Genomic DNA, 21,526 nt, shown 5'->3' on the forward strand with positions numbered 1-21,526 from the left:
CCAAGTCGCGTCTGCAACCTACACCACAGCTCACGGCAACGCCAGATCCTTAACCCACTGAGCAAGGCCAGGGATCAAACCTTCAACCTCATGGTTCCTAGTTGGATTCGTTAACCACTGCACCACGACGGGAACTCCAGGAAGATGTATTTTAAGGATGTTTTTAAAAGTATGTGATTGGAGTTCCCATCCTGGCGCAGTGGTTAACAAATCCCACTAGGAACCATGAGGTTGTGGGTTTGATCCCTGGCCTTGCTCAGTGGGTTAAGGATCTGGCGTTGCCGTGAGCTGTGGTGTAGGTTGCAGATGCGGCTTGGATCCCGTGTTGATGTGGCTCTGGCGTAGGCTGGTGGCTACAGCTCTGATTAGACCCCTAGCCTGGGAGCCTCCGTATGCCGCAGGAGCGGTCCTAGAAAAGGCAAAAAGACCAAAAAAAAAAAAAAAAAAAAAAAAAAAGTATGTGATTGTTTATTTCTATCTCCCTTACCATCTCCTTCTTCTCCTCCCCTCACACACACAGACTCAAAAATCAGGCTTATGGAATAAGGACTTAATTATAATCCCTGCTTCCAGTCCACGGACCTGGCCCAGAATGAATGACACCCTTCTGTCCTTAGGGGTGTGTGTGAGTGTGTGTGTAGGGGTAGGGGCATGTCCCAGTAGAGGTGTAGGTATTCTTATCAGGTCTAGCGCTCTCTGCCAGAAGTTGGTGTAATTCGAATGGTTCTATCTTCTCCTGGGGCGCCGAAATTATTAATTAGGCCCTGTGACCCCTGTGGGAGGAATCATACTCAGCACCCAGGCAAATGTGGGCTGAGATAGGAGCCTCGTTTCTTATGTTTACGTATTTATTTAAAATTCTCAAATGGCTCTTAATATGTTTGCCAGACACTGTTCTAAGCTCTTTATACCTATTAACTTGGAATTGTTGGCACAGGTTGAATTACTATTGCTTATCTCCACTCTTCAGAGAAAAAAAAAAAAAATCAAAAAGCCGCGTCTCTGTTCCTTTAAGGTCGGCCTCTTCTCCAGATTCTCCTATAAGGTTCCGGGGGCGGGGGGGGGGGGGGGGCTAAATTCAAGCTCTGCTTTGGATCTTCTCACAGGCTCCACCCCGCGTCAATCACAGCCCAGCAATCTGACTGCCAGAGGCCTGGGTGCTAGGCAACTGCAGAGGGCGGGAAGTTTGAACGTTCTGGTCCTGCCCTATATGCGAATAAGCCAATCATCGTCCAGTCTTTTCTGCGGGCCTCTGCTCCTTTTCATTCTGTTGGATGTCTATGCAGGATCCGGGTCTCTTCAACCAATAGTGTCTAGGAAGGCGGGGCATGTGCGCGCGCACCCCGCCGTCGCGCCGACGGCACACCCCTACCTCCTGCTCGCGGCTGTTAGTGACGCGGTCTTGCACACGTCGCAACCCAGGTGACTGAAAACGCGGGAAAATACCGCCAGTTGTCCGCGTCTGAGTGGGGTAGTCTAGAGCTTGAGGCTGTGATTTCTGGGGCCTGGTTGGCTGGGGAGAAGAGAGGAGGTGTGCACAGTTCGCCCCTTGGGGCTCTCAGGCTGTTTGCCAAGTACAGCCTCTGCGTGACAGAAATGGGTGGGGGGTGGAGTTTCCCACAGCCTGTACTTTAGTGAAATACCCGAGAAATCGCTCCTCCAAATGCCTTGCACTTGTGACCACATCTCTCGCAGGCCCTCGCAGCCCTGCCCCCTCGGCCTTCTCCCATTAATCCTCAGTAGATTCGTATTTCTGCACACACCCCCCACCCTCTCCTTCTCGCGGGAGAGATCTCGCTCCTGAACCGCCTTCATTTTCTGCATCCACAGAGCCTCTACGGCCATGGCTTCCGTAGGAGCGACCTCAGGCAGGACGCCGCAGGAGCCGGGACCCGGGGAGGCCCCGACCAGCCTCCCCAGCCTGGCCCCAGTGCCCGGCTTCGGGGAGGGGGAGGAGGAGGAAGAGGAGGAACCCGCGGAGGTCGGGGCTGGGGTGATGTGGGGGGCGGGAGAGCAGGAGCTGGAAACTGGAGAGGGGGAGTTAATTGGAACGTCTGATTGTTAGAAGGTAAAGCGGCTGGGAAGAGCTGTGCTAGTTACTTGCCTCCACTGAGTGTCGGTTTCACATTTACTGAATGGTGATGTTGATGCCTATCTCAGAGGGGTTCTTTTTTGTTTATTTTGGGGAGTTCCCGGACCAAGGAGCCAACCCGAACTACTGCAGCCACCCAAGCCACTGCTGTGACAAAGCTGCCCGATCCTTAACCCACTGAGCTACGAAAAAACCCCTATCTCAGAGTTGATAAGATGATTAAAATTAAATGAGGCATGGCCCAACCCTGGTTCAAATTTTAGTTTCCTTCCTTGCTGGACAGATTCATCTGTGTGTGCTGTGGAATTCAGGACACCTGGGCATTGCCTACTATGACACTGGTGACTCCACCATCCACTTCATGCCAGATGCCCCAGACCATGAGAGCCTCAAGCTGCTGCAGAGAGGTGAGGACAGAGCTATGCATTCCTCTTCTATGGGGCTGGAAGTGTATTTCACACATATGTCCTTAGCTGACTCAATCTATTTTATTAATTGACTCCTAGAGGCTCCCTTTGTTGTTTTTAGTAATTGACGCCAAGAGACTCCCTTTGTTGTTTTTAGGAATTCAGCTTATTATCCGCAAGTGTACCAGGTGCTGGAGATTTAATCTCATGCCTGACTCCTCCTATCTATGCTCCCAATGTGGGGGGCACTCCCTACTCTTAGAGGGAGGAAATAAATTGTATGGGGTGAAGGGAGATAGCAAGGGGAAGACTACAGATTTCCTTTTGGGCAAAAGATAAAAATCTTTGAACTCGTTTGTTCTCCATTCTCCTTTCAAGTTCTGGATGAAATCAATCCCCTGTCTGTTGTTACCAGCGCCAAACAGGATGAGAATATGACCCGATTTCTGGGAAAGCTTGGTAAGGACTAAGTAAGCGAAAGGGGGAAAATGGGAAGGACTGAAGTATGGAATGTTCCAGGAGACTAAAGGGTCTTGGAGGAGTTACAGCCAGGTGACCAGAATTGAGTGAGAGGGAAGGTGGAACAGAGGCACAAGGACTTAGATGTACAGACTGATGGTCCTTTCTTTTCTTTTTTAAAAAATTTGTTTTTGTTTGTTTATTTATTTTTTTTTCAGCCACACTTACAGCATATGAAAGTTCCCAGGTCAGGGATTGAAACCTAGATGAATCTGCAACTACGCGGCTGTGTAGCCACAGCTGCGGCAATGAGGGATCCTTAACCCACTGCACCCGGCTGGGGGATTGAACCTGTGCCACCACAGAGACAATGCCAGATTATTAATCCACTGTGCCACGGTGGGAACTCCTGATGGCTCTTTCTTTGCCTCTCTTACAGTCTCCCAGGATCACAGAGCGCCTAAGAGACCTGAAATTGTATTTTTGCCAAGTGTGGATTTTGGTATCTCCTCTCTTTTACTTTGCTTAATCCCTCATCCCAGTTTTCCAACCCTTTCTCCTAACTCCCATCTCCATAATCAGAGGTCTCCCCTCAGCCTTATCTCATTCTAAACCTTTGTGTTCTTCAAGCCTAATCCCTACTCCTTTTTTTTTTTTTTTTTTTTTTTTTTTTGTCTTTTTGCCTTTCCTAGGGCTGCTCCTACGGCATATGGAGGTTCCCAGGCTAGGGGTCTAATCGGAGCTATAGCCACTGGCCTACACCACAGCCGCAGCAACACGGGATCCGAGCTGCGTCTGAGACCTACACCATAGCTCACAGCAATGCTGGATCCCTAACCCACTGAGAAAGGCCAGGGCTTGAACCCACAACCTCATGGTTCCTAGTCGGATTTGTTAACCACTGCGCCATGATGGGGACTCCGCCTAATCCCTACTCTTTAATAACTTGCAGTTTAGGCTTGTCTAGGGATGAGGGCCTTCCCTGAGAAGGAGTGGTAACACTTTTTGGTCAGCTTTGATTGTTCCCTTTAAGCATTTTAAGCATTTTCACCTTTAAGCCAAAACCATTTGCCCCTTAAAAAAAAAAAGTACTTCCTTAGTGACTTCGTTGATCCAGAAGGCAATTCCATAACCTTCCCAGGTGTGCAAAAAGGACAGAGTGTTCTATCCAGAGTGTAAATTAGATGTTAGGACATCGTGTTATTTGTTCCTATTAATGTGATTTTTTGACCAAAAAAATCCCTAATTCCAGACAGATATCTTACTCTCCTGAGCCATTTGTCTTTCTCAGGTTATGTTCCCAGCCATGTGCCTTTATATCACATGTAGAATAGGATGTCGTGGTGCAGTGGTTAACTAAGAATCCAACTAGGAACCATGAGGTTGCGGGTTCGGTCCCTGCCCTTGCTCAGTGGGTAAACGATCCGGCGTTGCCGTGAGCTGTGGTGTAGATTGCAGACTTGGCTCGGATCCTGCGTTGCTGTGGCTCTGGTGTAGGCTGGTGGCTACAGCTCCGATTGGACCCCTAGCGTGGGAACCTCCATATGCCGCGAGAGCGGCCTGAGAAATGGCAAAAAGAAAAAAAAAAAAATTACTATATCACATGTAGAATAAAAGAGTTAGACTAAGAGTATGAAAATTTGGTTCTTGTCTCCCCTTTCCATTAACTGCCTGTGTGAACTTGGCAAGCCACATGATCTGTCCCCCCCGCCCCGCCCCCACAATGATCTCTCTTGCTTCTGTTTTCTCATTCTTTTGTCTTTTTTTTTTTTTTTTTTTTTTTTGTCTTTTTAGGGCATCTGCAGCATATGGAGGTTCCCAGACTAGGGGTCGAATCAGAGCTTCAACAGCCAGCTTACACCACAGCCACAGCAATGCGGGATCCAAGCTACATCTGCAACCTACACCACAGCTCATGGCAACGCCGGATCCTTAACCCACTGACTGGGGCCAGGGGTCAAATCCATGTCCTTATGGCTACAAGTTGGGTTCATTAACCACTGAGCCACCATGGAAACTCCATGTTTTCTCATTCTTAAACCAGGGTGAAAAATTGGGTTACAAGCCCTTCCCCTCTCCTTCCTCCCTCAAAATAGGTCTGGAGATAAGCAAACAGCGCCTGCTTTCTGGAAATTACTCCTTCATCCCTGACTCCATGACTGCCACTGAGAAAATCCTCTTCCTTTCCTCCATCATCCCCTTTGACTGCCTTCTCACGGTGAGATAGTCCCGAGAGATAAGGGCAGGGATGCAGCAGGTTAGAGAAAGGCACGAGCTCCTGGGTACTAGAGTTGAGTCCTGGGTGGTGCTAGCCCAGTCCTGGAAAATAATCATTTTCCCTGGTGTTGTCCAGCCTCTAAGACATTGGGATTTGCTCCACTACTGATCCCTTTCTAGGTTCGAGCACTTGGAGGGCTGCTCAAGTTCCTGGGTCGAAGAAGAATCGGGGTTGAACTGGAAGACTATAACGTCAGCGTTCCCATCCTGGGCTTTAAGAAATTTGTGTTGTAGGTGATTTACTCTAACCTCAACCAAAGTAAGGTGGGCTTGGGAGGCCTGGAAGGTAAAGCAGGAGGGGAGAGGCAGTACTCATCTGGTAAGTTGCTCTAGGACACACAGGATCTCCTGAGGGTGTGTGGCGCCCTGGGGAGAAAACTGTGAGAGTATCCTGGAAGGGAGGTTGCGGGGGTCGAACTTAGGAATGGGCTCAGAGCTCTCATACCCCAGCCACCTTCTCTTCTGCTTGTTTTCTTTTTTTTTTTTTTTTTGTCTTTTAGGGCCTCACCTGAGGCATATGAGGTTTCCAGGCTAGGGGTTGAATTGAAGCTAAAGCTGCCAGCCTACTTCACAGCCACAGCAGCGCTGGATCCTTAACCCACAGAGCATGGCCAGAGATCAAACCTGCGGCCTTATGGATGCTAGTCAGATTCGTTTCCTCTGAGCCACGATGGGAACTCCCCCTTCTGCTTGTTTTCTGTCCTCAGGACCCATCTGGTGAGCATAGATCAAGACACTTACAGGTGAGGAGATGGAGGCAGGCTGTCGTCTCTGGGAGGGAGAAGGATTAAGCTTAATACTCTAATAATCCTAATGGGGCTCCAAGTTCTTTAATCCTGGGGCTATTAAGATCTCTCTCCCTAGAGGACAGAGAAGAGGGGGTTAGGGACAAGAAGAAGGAAAGCACAAAGGTGTCACCTTCTTCTGTAAAGAGAGAAACTGAGGCAGAGGGCAGTAAGGGCCAAACCTTACATCTAGGCTTGATCTCAGGAGGTATTCCCAATCCCCATTTCATTTTCTCAATTCCCTTTAGAAAGGCAAATTACCCCAATTTCTCCCTGACAGTGTTCTGCAGATATTCAAGAGTGAGTCTCACCCCTCGGTGTACAAAGTGGCCAGTGGACTCAAGGAGGGGCTTAGCCTCTTTGGTAGGAGAGCCCCATCCCTCATCCGTGCATCAGAAAAGCAGCAGCCTCCAAAGCTGTGTCCCAGGCCCCCTCTTCCCACGTCGCCCCCATTGCCAGCTCTCTCTTCCACTCCAATCCAGTTTTCTTATCCTCTTTGTACCTTCCCTGAGCTTGGGCATCTCCCCAAAGCCTTGTCCAGTCTAGTTGTCCAGTGTTGTTTGCATATCGTTTCTTACTTCACCAAGTCTGTGTTTATTCCTGGGTTTGTATGCATGCTTTACTAGCTGTGCACCTGTCTAGGGGCTGGGAGACCCTGTGTATAGAGAAGAGTCATGTAACTGCATAACTCCCATGTTTGATTTGTATAGTCTCATAGTCGTTTCAGCATTTAGGGTGTGTGGGACATCACCCCAGCATCTACATGGTTTCGCTATGCATCTCAGCGGGTTGTGTCTCACGTGTTTGTGTTGGGCTCTTTGTGAGTCTAACTGTGCCTGCTCTGCATATTTTTCTGGTTGAGTGTTCCTATGAGTGCCCATTCCCTCCCCTAAGCCCATGTAAGGTAATCCCGGCTCAGACTTGTGGCCAGACGCTGGCTTTGGCCGCCTTTGTGTCCTGTATTTGGGGAACGCTCCCCCCACACCCCGCCCTCCCAGGCCTGTCAGCCCAGCATTGCAACCTCTGGTCCTGATGCCTCAGCTTAGACACATCTGTGCATTCCTTTCCCTGTCCCTGCTGATAACAGGCTCACTCCCTACCCCCACCCAACAGGAATCCTCAACAGATGCCGCTGTAAGTGGGGAGAGAAGCTGCTCAGGTGAGTGAGTTTCATGCAGGTGCTACAGCTTAACGACTGCAGTCTGTAGACCCAAACACACCGCCCTTTCCTGAATGCTGCCTAAATGCGTTTAGTTCTCACAACGACCCCATGTGGTAGCTGGTATTATTCTCATTTTACGTTGTCAGCACAGATCGACACATACTTGATGATATGCAGATTTGCCAATACACGTGCAGCAAAAACACAATCACAAGACACCAGTGTACACATGGAAATATCTTTAAATTACTGCACTTTGAACTTGAGCTGTTCTCCGATGACTTTCAATTTGCGTCTCTAGTTCTGAGCTCCATCACGTGGAACGCCCTTTGCACGTCATCACTTGCACTTTCCACAGTCAGGTCAAACTCCCATCATCCAAATTGATGCCCCCTGGCCCTGTTCCTCTGCCTGCATTGCCTTTTCTGGTTAATGGCATGACTGACAGTACAGCTTCTCAAGCTCTGAACATAGGCTTGATGTTTCTCCCTCTCCCCCTATATTCAATTATTCACCAAGGCTTATTGATTCTACCCTGAAATGTCTGTCTCAGCCATCCGCTTCACTCTCTTACCTCTACTCTAATTCTGGTTAGCTTCATTTCTAACTCTGAGCACTGCCATCACCTTCAGTTTGGTCTCTCTGCCTCTAATGTCTTTTTTCCATCTGTTTTTCATTCTAAAATAACTGTCACTCCAAAACAGAGATCTGACTGTGTCAATCTTTTTTTTTTTTTTTTTGTCTTTTTACCTTTTCTAGGGCTGCTGCCACGGCATATGGAGGTTCCCAGGCTAGGGGTCAAATCAGAGCTGCAGCCACCGGCCTACACCACAGCCACAGCAACGTGAGATCTGAGCCCCGTCTGCAACCTACACCACAGCTCACGGCAACGCCGGATCCTTAACCCACTGAGCAAGGCCAGAGATCAAACCCGCAACTTCATAGTTCCTGGGCAGATTCGTTAACTGCTGTGCCACGACGAGAATTCCTCAATCTACTTTTTTTAAACCTTAAGTAGAAACAAAACATAAACCTCAGGAGGCTTCCCCATTACCTGCAGGGTGAAAATTCACACCTTTATCAGTGTGATGCTCAGGGTCCCTCCCATTCACCTGAGTTTTGCTTTCCAGGCTTACCTTCCCAAGGCTCTCCTAACTCATGTCTTACACCTTGTACTTCAGTCATTTAAGGCCATCTGCCGTCATGGAAACACATTATGCCTTAAACACAGGCATACATAAACACCTTAAACACATAATGGTGTTCCCCCTGGAAAGTCTTTCCTCTGTTCCACCTGTCAAATCTTACTTCCTCTTCAAGGTGTAACCCAACTGTCACCTTTTTGGTGAAGCCTTCGCAGGCACCTTTGAGGAGATTGACAGTACCTTGCTGTGTAGTCACATGTTTTCTAATTGCACTTTTTTTTTCCCCTGTCTTTTTTAGGGCCACACCCATGACATAAGGACTTTCCCAGACTAGGGGTTGAATCGGAGCTGTAGCCGCCAGCCTATGCCACAGCCAGCCATGCAGGAGCTTTAACCCACTGAGTGAGGCCAGGGATCGAACCTGTGTCCTCATGGATACTAGTAAGATTTTGTTTCTGCTGAGCCATGATGGGAACACCTAATTGCACTTTCATGTCAGGTTGGAATTAGCAGTCATTGAATCTGCTTGCCCTCATAGCTGTGAGTGAACTCTGTCTAGTAGCCTTTCCTGTAACCTCCATGCCTGGCACATGGCCTTGTACACAGTAGCCTTCAGTGAGTGAGCAGCATAAACGGATGCAGGCGCACTGCTTACATCATCTCTAAAAACCTGTGCTAGCCTGCAGGTGCACAATCCTTTCCCCACACCACCTGCCCTGCAAGTCTTCTTTTGGAAGCTGATTTAGGATTATCTCTGAGGCCATCTCCAGGTGATTTAATTACCTACACATTTTCTAGTGCTTCAGGTGCAGATCTCTAATCTCAACCAGGGAGGAAAGGGAAAGAATTCTTGGACAAGAGAACTCGGTTATAGGTAGGGAAGGGGGCAGATTCCCCAGGTAGCATCCGGCAGGGCAGAGAATCGCAGCCTGATGGTCAACTAAGGGCCCAGCTGTCTAAAGCCAGGCAGGGTACCTGGAAAGTGACTGAATTTTGAAATGTGCTCTAAGGAGCGCCATCCTGGCAGTCTGCAGACCTGAGTTAGACACCCAGCTGTCTGACAAGCTGTATGACTGGACAATTTGCTTATCTTCCAAGGGCCTCATCTCGACTCATCTCCTCTCAGCTGACTCGAGTCTGACTTAACTAAGGCCTCCAGGCGTTAGCAAGACATGAGTCAGAAATACCGAGGTGTTTTATAAGAAAGTCTCCTTGGCGAGGCTCAGGTGCTCTCCAAGTGGGGAGGGCTTTCACAAACTGGCTTACACTGCCTCGGGCACCTCTGCTCCTCTGTGGCCAAGGAGCAGAGATGCCTGAAAGCCACCCTTTAATCCGACTGAATCCTCCACTTCATTGTAACCTGGAATGTACTAACCTAGGGACCTAGGGTAACTGGCCATAAACCACAGTGTGACATACACATCTTTAGGCCCCAGTGTCTCTACAGGTTGGCTCTTGTTAAAATGCTGTGCCTAATGGCTTGCTCTAACGTAGAAAAGGCTCTGTGGGTTTCCAGGTCCCTATAGAGCCTCACATTTATCATGGCCATAGGGAGACAGGGATACCCAGAATTAGACACACACAGATGAGACCTTTCTTCCTTTTTTTAATTTTTTGCTTTTTAGGGCCGCACCTGCAGCATATGGAGTTTCCCAGGCGAGGGGTCAAATTGAAGCTACAGCTGCAGGCCTACGCCACAGCCACAGCAATGCAGGATCCGAGCCGCATCTGTAACCTACACCACAGCTCACGACAAGGCCAGATCCTTAACCCGCTGATCGAGGCCAGGGATCGAACCTGAAACCTCATTTTTCCTAGTCAGATTCGTTTCTGCTGTGCCATGACGTGAACTCCAGAGACATTTATTTCTGTATAGCGATTTAGTTTATTAGGAAAAACTTCAGATGCATAAAAGATAACAATAATAATGATAATAATAATAAAAACCTCTGTTTCCACTAGCCAATTTAAAAGTAAGGCACTATTATTGAAACTCCTTAGTTGTCTCTATCCCAATACTTTTTTCTCCACAGGAATGATCAGTATCATAAATTGAGGACTTATTCAACATGGAATAGTTATATACTCACAGGAAGAACATGAAAAGACGAATGCCTGTGCTATTTCATAGCTAAATACAGATACACAAACTCATTCTGACTCATTCTCTCCTACTCAGCTGCAGAGAGAGCTAGAGTGTTGGCATACAAATGCCTCAACACACTGCTCTCCCTCTAAAATATTGACAAGCTCTGTCACATATCCACATGGAATAACACATGGTCCTATCCATCAAAACTGAGATATGCAGGCATTCCCTGGTGGGACAGCAGGTTAAGGACCCAGTGTTGTCACTGCTGTGGCATGGGTTCCATCTTTGGCTTAGGAACTTTCGCATGCTGCAGGTATGGCCAAAAAAAAAAAAAAAAAAACCCTGAGATATACAGACACAATCCTGCTTACATGCAAAGGTTTTCAGTAGATGCAAGTAAACACACCTGCTTTGGATAGGACACTGTACTTGCCAATACTGACACACATGGCCATGATCCTTAGGGACCTCCAAATGTACGTTTTCACAAATTTAGTTCAAGACAGTGATGAGAACAGATGTAATTTCTGGTCCCCCCACCCAACCCCCGACTCCAACCCTCGCTTCCAGGCTATGGTTCACACGTCCAACTCAGGACCTGGGGGAGCTAAATTCTCGTCTGGATGTCATTCAGTTTTTCCTGTTACCCCAGAACCTGGACATGGCACAGATGCTGCATCGATTGCTGGGTCACATCAAGAATGTGCCTGTGAGCCTGGGGTAGGGAATGGGTCGGGGGGAAGGAGGTTGAGGGATGGTGGGCATTTTGAGGGGCATTAGGGTGAGAGGGAAAATCTCGACTGTCTCCTTGTCTGACTTTAGCTGATTTTTTTCTTTATTGAAGTAGAGTTGATTTACAATGTTGTGTACGTATGTTCTTTTTCATGATCTTTTCCATTATGGTTTATTGTAAGATATTAGTATAGTTCCCTGTGCTATATAGTAGGACTTTGTCATTTATTTTGTATGTAGCAATTTGTATCTGCTAATTCCAAACTCCAAATTTATCCCTCCCCAACTCCATAGCTGATTCTTAAACGCATGAAGTTGTCCCACACCAAAGTCAGTGACTGGCAGGTCCTCTACAAGGTAAGATCACCCTCCTTCAATCTAGGAGTCCTGGTTAGGCTCCTCAGCGTGTGTTCCAGGCCCTCTGTACTCTGAGTGCCCTGGCCAACTTTATCCCAACACCTTATTAAAAATCTTTGCATTATGGAAATTGTCAAAAAATTTTTTTCTTTTTTTTTTTTCTTTTTTCTTTTTTTTTATCTTTTTGCCATTTCTAGGGCTGCTCCCGCAGCATATGGAGGTTCCCAGGCCAGGGGTCTAATCAGAGCTGTAGCTGCCAGCCTACACCAGAGCCACAGCAACTCGGTATCCAAGCTACATCTGCAACCTACACCACAGCTCACCCCAACGCCAGATCCTTAACCCACTAAGCAAGGCCAGGGATCGAACCTTCAACCCCATGGTTCCTAGTCGGATTCGTTAACCACTGAGCCACGACAGGAACGCCAAAAAATTTTTTTAGAATAGTATAATGAACCCCCATGATGGGAATGCCAATAATTTTTTTTTTTTTTGCATTTTTTTTTCGGACTGAACCCAAGGCATATGGAGGTTCCCAGGCTAGGTAGAGGTTGAATCGGAGTTTCAGCTGCTAACCTACATCACAGGCACAGCAATGCCAGATCGTTAACCCGCTGAGCAAGGCCAGGGGTCGAACCTGAGTCCTCATGGATTCCAGTCAGGTTCGTTACCAATGAGCACGATGGAAACTCCATCCAACAATTATTTTTTAATGGAATAACAATAGGAAGTTCCCGTTGCGACTCAGTAGTAATGAACCTGGCCAGTATCCATGAGGATGAGGGCTGGATTCTCTGGCCTTGCTCAGTGGGTTAAGGAGCTGGCGTTGCCGTGAGCTGTGCTATAAGTCACATACAAGGCTCAGATCCTGAGTTGCTGTGGCTGTGGTGTAGGCCATTGACTATAGCTCTGATTCAACCCCTAGTCAGGGAACTTCCATATGCCATAACTGGAGCCCTAAAAAGATAAAAAAGAAAAAAAATAAATGTAATTCTTTCATATCATCAATTATATTATGTTTAAATTTCTATTCATCTCTTTAATTATTTTAAAAATTAGTTTGTTTAAGTAGGATCCAAACATGTTCAACATAACAGTGATGGGATGACGTCTCTTTAAGTCTCCTTTATGGGTTCCTTCTGTACATTCCCAAGGTGTTTTTGACATGTTTCTTCTAGAATTTCTGTAAATTAATAGTTGAATCCAGAAGCTCAATCAGGTTCAAGTTTGATTTTCTTCAATACTGTTTCCTAAATAGAGGAACATAATGTCTGATATGTCTGTCTCTCCTTTTGTAATGTTAGCATCCTTTGATGTTTAATATCCAAGCCGATTAGTTCTTTAGGGATTGTTGCAAAGTAGTGTGATTCTAATCCTGACATTCTTTCTTCATTTATTAGAATGTTTCTGGAAAGAGAACCTTCCTCTTATCTGCTCTTTGGTTACCAGTGATATCACAGAATATTACTTGATTTTTCCCCCCCCTGCTTTAGTTAGCTATTGCCATATAGTAAGTTAGTTCCCTAATCCTCCAAGGCAGCCAGTGAAGTTGTTTTGGTATCATTACAAACTTATAGGTTTATACGTTCCTCAGACCACTGCATTTTTTTTTTTTTTTTCTTTTTGCCATTTCTTGGGCTGCTCCCTCAGCATGGAGGTTCCCAGGCTAGGGGTCGAATTGGAGCTGTAGCCACCGGCCTATGCCAGAGCCACAGCAACTCGGGATCAGAGCTGCGTCTGCAAACTACACCACAGCTCACGACAACGCCAGATCCTTAACCCACTGAGCAAGGCCAGGGATCGAACCCATGTCCTCATGGGTTCTAGTCAAGTTTCTTTTTTCTTTTTTTTTTTTTTTTTTTGGTCTTTTCCATTTATTGGGCTGCCCCCACGGCATATGGAGGTTCCCAGGCTAGGGGTCGAATTGGAGCTGTAGCTGCCGGCCTACACCAGAGCCACAGCAACGCGGGATCCGAGCCACGTCTGCAACCTACGCCACAGCTCACGGCAATGCCGGATCCTCAACCCACTGAGCAAGGGCAGGGACCGAACCGAAACCTCATGGTTCCTAGTTGGATTTGTTAATCACTGCGCCACAATGGGAACTCCTATTTCAGTCTATTTTTAATTTTTTTAGTTGCTTTTTTTCCCTTTTTAAAAAATTTTTTCATTGGAGCTGGTTTACAGTGTTCTGTCAACTTTCTACTATACAAGCATGGTGACCTGGTTATACATACATTTTTTTTCCTCACATTGTCATGCTTCATCACAAGTGCCCAGTCATAGTTCCCAGTGCTATTTATATAGCAGGATCTCATTGTCTATCCATTCCCAAGGCAATAGTCTGCATCTACTAACCCCAAGTTCCCATCCATCCCACTCCCTCCCTCTCCCCCCTCTTTTTTTGCTTTTTAAGGCTACATAATATGGAAGTTCCTAGGCTAGGGGTCAAATCTGCACACAGGTCTTGCTCAGTGGGTTAAAGATCCAGCATTGCCATGAGCTGTGGTGTAGGTCACAGCAACGTGGCGTGGATCTGGCTTTGCTGTGACTATGGTTAGGCTGGCAGCTACAGCTTCAATTTGACCCCTAGGCTGGGAACCTCCATATGCCTTGGGTGCAGCCCTTAAAAAAAGACAGAAAAAAATTTTAATTTCTTTTTTTAATTAATTAATTAATTTTTGCTTTTTAGGGCCATACCCATGGCATATGGAGGTTCCCAGGCTAGGGGTCGAATTGGAGCTACAGCTGCTGGCCTAGGCCACAGCCATAGAAACATCAGATCCGAGCAGGGTCTGTGACCTACACCACAGCTCACAGCAACGCCGGATCCTTCACCTACTGAGCAAGGCCAGGGATCAAACCCATAACCTCATCATTCCTAGTCGGATTTGTCTCTGCTGTGCCACATGGGAACTCCCTTTTTCTTTTAATTTTTTATTAATTTTTATTTTTTAAAATTTCATAGTAACATAGAATTTTTTTAATTTCTTTTTTTTTTTTTTTTTGTCTTTTTGCCTTTTCTAGGGCCGCTACCGCAGCATATGGAGGTTCCCAGGCTAGGGGTCGAATTGGAGCTATAGCCGCCAGCCTACACCAGAGCCACAGCAACTCAGGATCCGAGCCGCGTCTGTGACCTACACCACAGCTCATGGCAAGGCCAAATCCTTAACCCACTGATCGAGGCCAGGGATCGAACATGAAACCTCATGACTCCTAGTAGGATTCGTTAACCACTGAGCCGTGACAGGAACTCCAATGTAGAATATTTACACAGTTCCAAAAGGAACTTCTGCATGCTGCAGGCACAGCACTCCCCCCCAAAAAAAGAAAGTTAAAACAAAATAATATAAGGATAAATCTTAAAATTTTTATAAGGAGTTCCCTGGTGGCTCAGCCAGTTAAGGATCTGGTGTTGCTGCAGCTGTGGCATAGGTTGAACAGCACGGATTCAATTCAATTCTTTTTTTTTTTTTTTTTAATCTTTGTGCTATTTCTTTGGGCCGCTCCCTCGGCATATGGAGGTTCCCAGGCTAGGGGTCCAATCGGAGCTGTAGCCCCCGGCCTACGCCAGAGCCACAGCAACGCGGGATCCGAGCCACGTCTGCAACCTACACCACAGCTCACGGCAATGCCAGATCCTCAACCCACTGAGCAAGGGCAGGGACCGAACCCGCAACCCCATGGTTCCTAGTTGGATTCGTCAACCACTGCGCCACGACGGGAACTCCCAATTCAATTCTTGATCCGGGAACTTCCATATGTTGAGAGTATGACAAAAAAAAAAAAAAAAAAAAAGGGAAAGGAAAGAAAGCCGAAAGAAAAGTTTATTTGTAGGTAAAGAAAGGGGAAGGGATAGAAGCTAGAATTAGAATTAGTTGTCTATTCATATTCACAGCTCTGATTCCAAGCCAATACCATAACATTCATTCTAGACCTCCCTCCTTTCCTCATTTGTAACTGCTTAAAAACCAGACACCTGGGTTAAATTCCCCGTTCTACTTACTCTCAGAACTCGAGCAAGTTATGTTACCTCTTTGTGCTTCAGCTTGCTCATCTGTAAAATGGAGATCATGCTAGGCCCCATCTAGGATTATTTGGAGGAGTGGATGAAATTAACACATGTAAAAAGTTTAGAACATTGCCTGGCAATGTTCAGTAAGTGTTAGCTCTTGTTCCTGTCTCTGTTTGCCCATGTTCTTGCCCTCATCCAGAATATCCTCCTTCCTTCCTTGCCTTATTCCAGGTCCAGCTCATTTCTTTTTCTCGGCAAAGATATCCCAACTATTTTAGCCCTGTTACTCTTATTCTCTGAATTTAGTAATTTTAGTCAGTTGCACAATGTCAGTTTTTCTTATGGATAGTCATTGTTTCTGCTGCTTGTGTCCTGGTTTCCGTCATGGCTGGGTGATAAACCCTTTGATTAGTACACTTTACATGTCCTCTGACACAGAGTGAGGCTCAGCAATGTCCTATGGACTGGGTCTGCCCACCAGTCTAAACCCTGGTTAGAGCAGCCACCTCAGGTCACTGGCTTTCACTCTGGGGAGTTAACTCTCAGTGACTCTCACCCACCCTCTCTTCTTGTCTCTCTTGCCCCAGTGCTCTCATTGCCCCTACATTTACTTCTTCTCTGCCTTTCATATCCCTGTTTCTCCTTCTCCTTCCTCTATAGAACTTCTCTCTTGGGGCATTGTACACATTTCTATCAAAGCAGCCACCACTTCATTTTTCAGTCTTCCCGGTGTATTTCTGTCTTCCTCACTAGACTGCACTTTCTCATCTAGAACAAGGGACCCAGTTGTCTTCGGAGCCTCAGCTTTAGTGCAGTGCTGGCAAAGAGTTTTGCAAATGCCATTTTCTGTCTTTGTTATTGTGTTTTTCCCTGTTGGCCTTTGTCCTTCTTAGTCCACCCCTGTTCCCTCGCCCCAGCCTGGCCTGGGTATGGGCTACCCTCCTCTGTCCATTTCTCCTGCAGACTGTGTACAGTGCCCTGGGCCTGAGGGACGCCTGCCGTTCCCTGCCCCAGTCCATTCAGCTCTTTCAGGAAATTGCCCACGACTTCTCTGATGACCTACACCACATTGCCAGCCTCATTGGGAAAGTGGTGCGTGGAAGGAAAGGGCAGAGCTCCTGGGGTGTAGGGGAGAGAGATGGGTTTGGATAATGGAGAGTGGCTGGACTCTGGGGAGTGCAGTATGGAAGGCGGAATGCATGGGAGACACTGAGGTCAGCTGGATGACCAGGGCTGGGGTGGTGAGAGGAGACGGCAGGACACCTGGGGTGTGCTTGGAGGGTTAGGTGAAAGCAAGGACTGCAGGGGCCCAAGCAGAGGTGAGGAGTAGGATGAGATGGGGCTGGACGGAAAGACCTGGACTTCTTGTCTCCTCAGGTGGACTTTGAGGGCAGTCTTGCTGAAAATCGCTTCACAGTCCTTCCCAACATAGATCCTGAAATTGATGAGAGTGAGTGTTAGGTGTGCGGGCGGGCCCAGGAGCCCTGAAACATGAGCCCGACCAGTGACGGGGTGCCATCCTCGGTTGGTGACCACCACAACTTGAGATAATCATCGCGGTCAGGGCAGGAACCTGATTTGCAATATCCCTGTGTCTTCCACCCTCTTAGAAAAACGAAGGCTGATGGGACTTCCCAGTTTCCTCACTGAGGTTGCTCGGAAGGAGCTGGAGAATCTGGACTCGCGTATCCCCTCCTGCAGTGTCATCTACATCCCGCTGGTGAGAGCAGGAGGGTGGGCGAACTCCCCAGTGGGCTTTTAGGGAAACATTAGGTTTATGAGGTACACCCTGGCAGATCGGAAACTCTCGGAGGAATCACAGGTCATGAACACCTTTTGGTGGCATTAGGCCCCTGAGGGAAGCACTGGGGGGCACAGGGAACTCGGGCTTCCTCCAGGGAAAGGTGCCCGGTGTATCACCCTCTGCTTTCTCTCTCCTTCACCCTCCCCAGATCGGCTTCCTTCTTTGTATTCCCCGACTGCCTTCCATGGTGGAGACCAGTGACTTTGAGATCGAGGGTCTGGACTTCATGGTAAGACCCCTGACCTCTGTAGGGTGTGGTAAGGAAAGTGAACCAGCAGCTGAAGGAGGGCCTCACCCCATCAGCCCTGTGCAGTATGGGATCCCTCTTCTGTGGTTTTACCTTGACCTTTACCAGCTCCGAGGCAACGGAGAAAGAAATCAGGGTCAGGCCTGGAGATGGGGGTTAGTGAGGAAGAGGACCAAGAGATGCAGAGCTCATGGCTTTGAACCCTTGTGCCCAGTTCCTCTCAGAGGAGAAGCTGCACTATCGTAGTGCTCGAACCAAGGAGCTGGATACATTGCTGGGGGACCTGCACTGCGACATCCGGGGTGAGGAGAAGCGAATGGCCAGAGCGGAGGTGGGGGCAGCGTGGAGATGATTCTGAAAGGCTCTGCTCCTTCCTGTTATTTCTCTCTGCCTCTTCTCTGAGTGTTTCAGATTATATCTGCAAGCCTGTTTCTAGGTCCCTCGCTGGCCTCTTTGTCTCTCCTTCACTTTCCTCTGGAGCTGACCCTCAGCTCCCTCCCTCACCGGCCCCCAGACCAGGAGACCCTGCTGATGTACCAGCTGCAGTGTCAGGTGCTGGCACGGGCGGCTGTCTTGACCCGGGTTTTGGACCTTGCCTCCCGCCTGGATGTCCTCTTGGCTCTTGCCAGCGCTGCCCGGGACTATGGCTACTCAAGGCCCCGTTACTCTGCCCGGCTCCTTGGGGTACGAATCCGGAATGGCAGGTGAGCATAGAGAGGGGTGGAGGCATGGACACCAAGGCCCCAAAAGCCCCATCTTCTGGATCCACAGGCCATGTGCAAGGTACCTCTCCACCCACTGCAGGCATCCTCTGATGGAACTCTGTGCCCGAACCTTTGTGCCAAACTCTGCAGAATGCATGGGGGACACAGGGAGGGTCAAAGTCATCACTGGACCCAACTCCTCAGGGAAGAGCATATACCTCAAACAGGTAGGGGGATCCCTACAACCTGGGCCACTGGCATCCGCTCCATCGTCTCCATCCCCCACCTGCCAGCCGACCCAGGTCTCCAGAGCTCTTCTGAGTTCTGACCCCAACTGTTATGAAAAGACCAGAACCCACACCCCTACTCCTCTTCCTCCCATGTTGTCATTCTGTACCCGAGGGAGGCCCAAGCTCAAATGGTCATTGTGTGGCTTGAGTTCTCCTCCCTACCTCCGAATATGTCCACACCACTCCTAAGTGTGCCTCTGCCCACTCCCTGCCCCTTTCTAGTTCTACAGTGAGCAGAAGGGGCTGTGATCTGCTGTTAAACTGTGTCCATCTCTCATGCACTATCATTTTCTCCCCGGTTTAGCCTCACCTTCCCCACAGCCCAGGCCCCAGGCCTGTCTCCTCCTCTCCTCAGGTAGGCCTCATCACATTCATGGCCCTGGTGGGCAGCTTTGTGCCAGCAGAGGAAGCCGAAATCGGGGCAGTAGATGCCATCTTCACTCGAATTCATAGCTGCGAATCCATCTCCCTTGGCCTCTCCACCTTCATGATCGACCTCAACCAGGTCAAAGGGGGCAAAGGGAGAGGGGGTCGGGGGAGGAGGAGGATGGGGGAAGGAACCCTACTCCTGAAAAATGGTCTGAACAGGGAAAACTCCCTCAGCTGCCTGCTCTGTGCACCAGGGGCAGGGAGCACCCAGTTCAGAGACCGGGAGGCTCAATACCCTGAACCTGTGTTGAACCCTGGCTCTGTGAGAGGCGTGCTGGCAATGAAAGGATGAGCCAAACGTGTGCTTCACCATCAAGAGCGTGCAGTCCAGCAGGGTGGACACATGTACGGGCAGCTTTCTTCACAGGCAGACTGCGGTCAGCGCATTACAGGCCTCGAGGGCTAATGAAACGCTCCCTTGTCCACCTGGTGCCCAGCAGGTGGCGAAAGCGGTGAACAACGCCACTGAGCGGTCTCTGGTCCTTATTGATGAATTTGGAAAAGGAACCAACACGGTGAGGAGAGAAACTGATGAAGAAGTGAAGAGGGGGAAATGGCGGGAAAGAAGGGGCAGGGGGGAGGCTGGCCTGGGGAAAAGGGTGTGGGCAGAAGAGAAGCGGCAAGAGGTGGATAAGGCCTGGCAGGGGCAAGCGGCACCCGGGGCCCCCGTGGTCACACACCCTCACCCTGCCCTCTGCCCAGGTGGATGGGCTCGCACTCCTGGCTGCTGTGATCCGACACTGGCTGGCGCTTGGACCCATGTGTCCCCATATCTTTGTGGCCACCAACTTTCTGAGCCTTGTTCAGCTACAGCTGCTGCCGCAGGGGCCTCTTGTGCAGTATTTGGTAAGGAAACCAATCCAGCCCCCTAGGAGCCCCACGGCCAAACATTTCCCAGAGGCGCAGACTGGCTCCTCCATCAGAACAGGGGCTCCCTGAGCACAGGGACCGTGCCCCTGCCTGTTTCTCACTCTCCACAGCGACTGAGCAAAGGTATGGGGACACAGCGACTGAGCAAAGGTATGGGGACAGAATGACTGATGACGCACTGTCCCTTTTTATGCTCTTTTAAGACCATGGAGACCTGTGAGGATGGGGACGACCTTGTGTTCTTCTATCAGGTTTGTGAAGGTGTTGCCAATGCCAGCCATGCCTCCCACACAGCTGCCCAGGCTGGGCTTCCTGACAGACTCATTGCTCGTGGCAAGGAGGTGAGGTCCACACAGCTACCAGCTCCAGCAGGGCTCCTTTCCACTCCCCTTGCTTCTCTCGGGGCCATGGTCTCTGGGCCCATGAAAATTTCTGACCCTTATTTTCTCTTCTTTTACTCAACTCCCCCACCCCCCCCCTTCCTCCTTGGTCCTAGGTCTCAGACTTGATCCGCAGTGGAAAACCCATCAAGCCTGTCAAGGAGCTGCTAAAGGCGAAGCAAATGGAAAAGTGAGTGTGGGCCCAGGGGCCTTGTTCTCTCTAGCACATTCTGCAGCTTTTCTCCCCCTTTTGGAGACTGAGACAGCCTCTTTGCCCTTCAAAGACTAACAGTTTCATCCTGAAATTCCTTTTTTTTTTTTTTTTTTTGGCCTTTTTTTAGGGCCGTACCCATGGCACATGGAAGTTCCCAGGCTAGGGGCCGAATCGGAGCTACAGCTGCCAGCCTACACCACAGCCACAGCAACACCAGATCCGAGCCGCATCTGTGACCTACACCACAGCTCACAGCAACACCAGATCTTTAACCCACTGAGCAGGGCCAGGGATCGAACCTGCAACCTCATGGTTCCTAGTCGGATTTGTTAACGCTGTGCCACAACAGGAACTCCATTTATTTTTCTTTTTTTGTCCTGAAATTCCTAAATTCTCAAGGCCCCGGCTTTCCTGTGCACACATCCTCTCCTCTCTGCCCCAGGGTCCTGTTATCCATCCTCTCATAAATCTCGCTGTCCTCTCTCCCCAGTTGTCAGACATTAGTAGATAAGTTTCTGAAATTAGATTTGGAAGATCCCAGTCTGGACCTGGAGACGTTCATGAGTCAGGAAGTGCTGCCCGCCGCCACGGCCATCCTCTGAGAGTCCTTCCTGGGCCCTCCTCCATGTCCCAAACCCCGGGGGGCCACCAGAGCCTCTTTGTTCCCTTACTTCACACCCAGCATTCTCAGTTTCCCTGGAAGTTTTGCTTCATGTGAGTAATAAAATTTATTTTGGAGAAAGTTATTGTATCCTTAGACCAACCAAAACAAGAGAAAAGGGATGAAACACAAAGCAGCGGTCCACGGAGGGAACTGCCCTGCCTCATTAACAATACAGGATCCTGGGGTTCCCTTGTGCACAACAGGTTAAGGATCCAGTGTTGTCACTGCTGTGGCTTGAGTTGGCTGCTGTGGCTCAGGTTCGATCGCTGGCCTGTGAACTTCTACATGCTTCGTGGGCAGCCAAAAAAAAAAAAATTATATATAATATATATATTAGTATCTCTGCTGGAGACCCTTGGGTTCCACGCAGACAGACTCCATGAGAACCAGCCCCTTCAACA

The 21,526-nt window shown here is 48.8% G+C and overlaps 1 protein-coding gene across 33 annotated transcripts; it reads left to right on the top strand.

The window, feature by feature from the left end:
- Positions 1 to 1,368: 1,368 nt before the first annotated feature.
- MSH5 (mutS homolog 5) lies at positions 1,369 to 21,203 on the top strand. 33 transcript variants are annotated; one of them, XR_014809058.1, is made up of 25 exons: positions 1,369 to 1,422; positions 1,831 to 1,981; positions 2,376 to 2,499; positions 2,878 to 2,958; positions 3,398 to 3,460; positions 5,055 to 5,176; positions 5,356 to 5,465; positions 5,943 to 5,978; positions 6,301 to 6,383; positions 7,134 to 7,179; positions 10,990 to 11,128; positions 11,446 to 11,508; positions 16,487 to 16,615; positions 16,901 to 16,973; positions 17,134 to 17,243; positions 17,476 to 17,556; positions 17,789 to 17,876; positions 18,089 to 18,278; positions 18,379 to 18,505; positions 18,959 to 19,073; positions 19,438 to 19,512; positions 19,700 to 19,843; positions 20,071 to 20,208; positions 20,364 to 20,437; positions 20,952 to 21,203. XR_014809058.1 is itself a non-coding variant. In XM_084966507.1 (25 exons), exons 3-25 carry the CDS (start codon positions 2,454 to 2,456, stop codon positions 21,061 to 21,063), a joined length of 2,331 nt encoding a protein of 776 aa, XP_084822633.1. In that variant the 5' UTR covers positions 1,369 to 1,422; positions 1,831 to 2,068; positions 2,376 to 2,453; the 3' UTR covers positions 21,064 to 21,203.
- The last annotated feature ends 323 nt before the right edge of the window (positions 21,204 to 21,526 follow it).

The sequence above is a fragment of the Sus scrofa genome, chromosome 7 (genome assembly GCF_054392235.1).
Source record: "Sus scrofa isolate SSC_HxYL_T2T_F1_AM1 chromosome 7, Sscrofa_HxYL_maternal_Yorkshire_Landrace_v2.0, whole genome shotgun sequence".
In the NCBI taxonomy this organism is placed as follows: Eukaryota; Metazoa; Chordata; class Mammalia; order Artiodactyla; family Suidae; genus Sus; species Sus scrofa.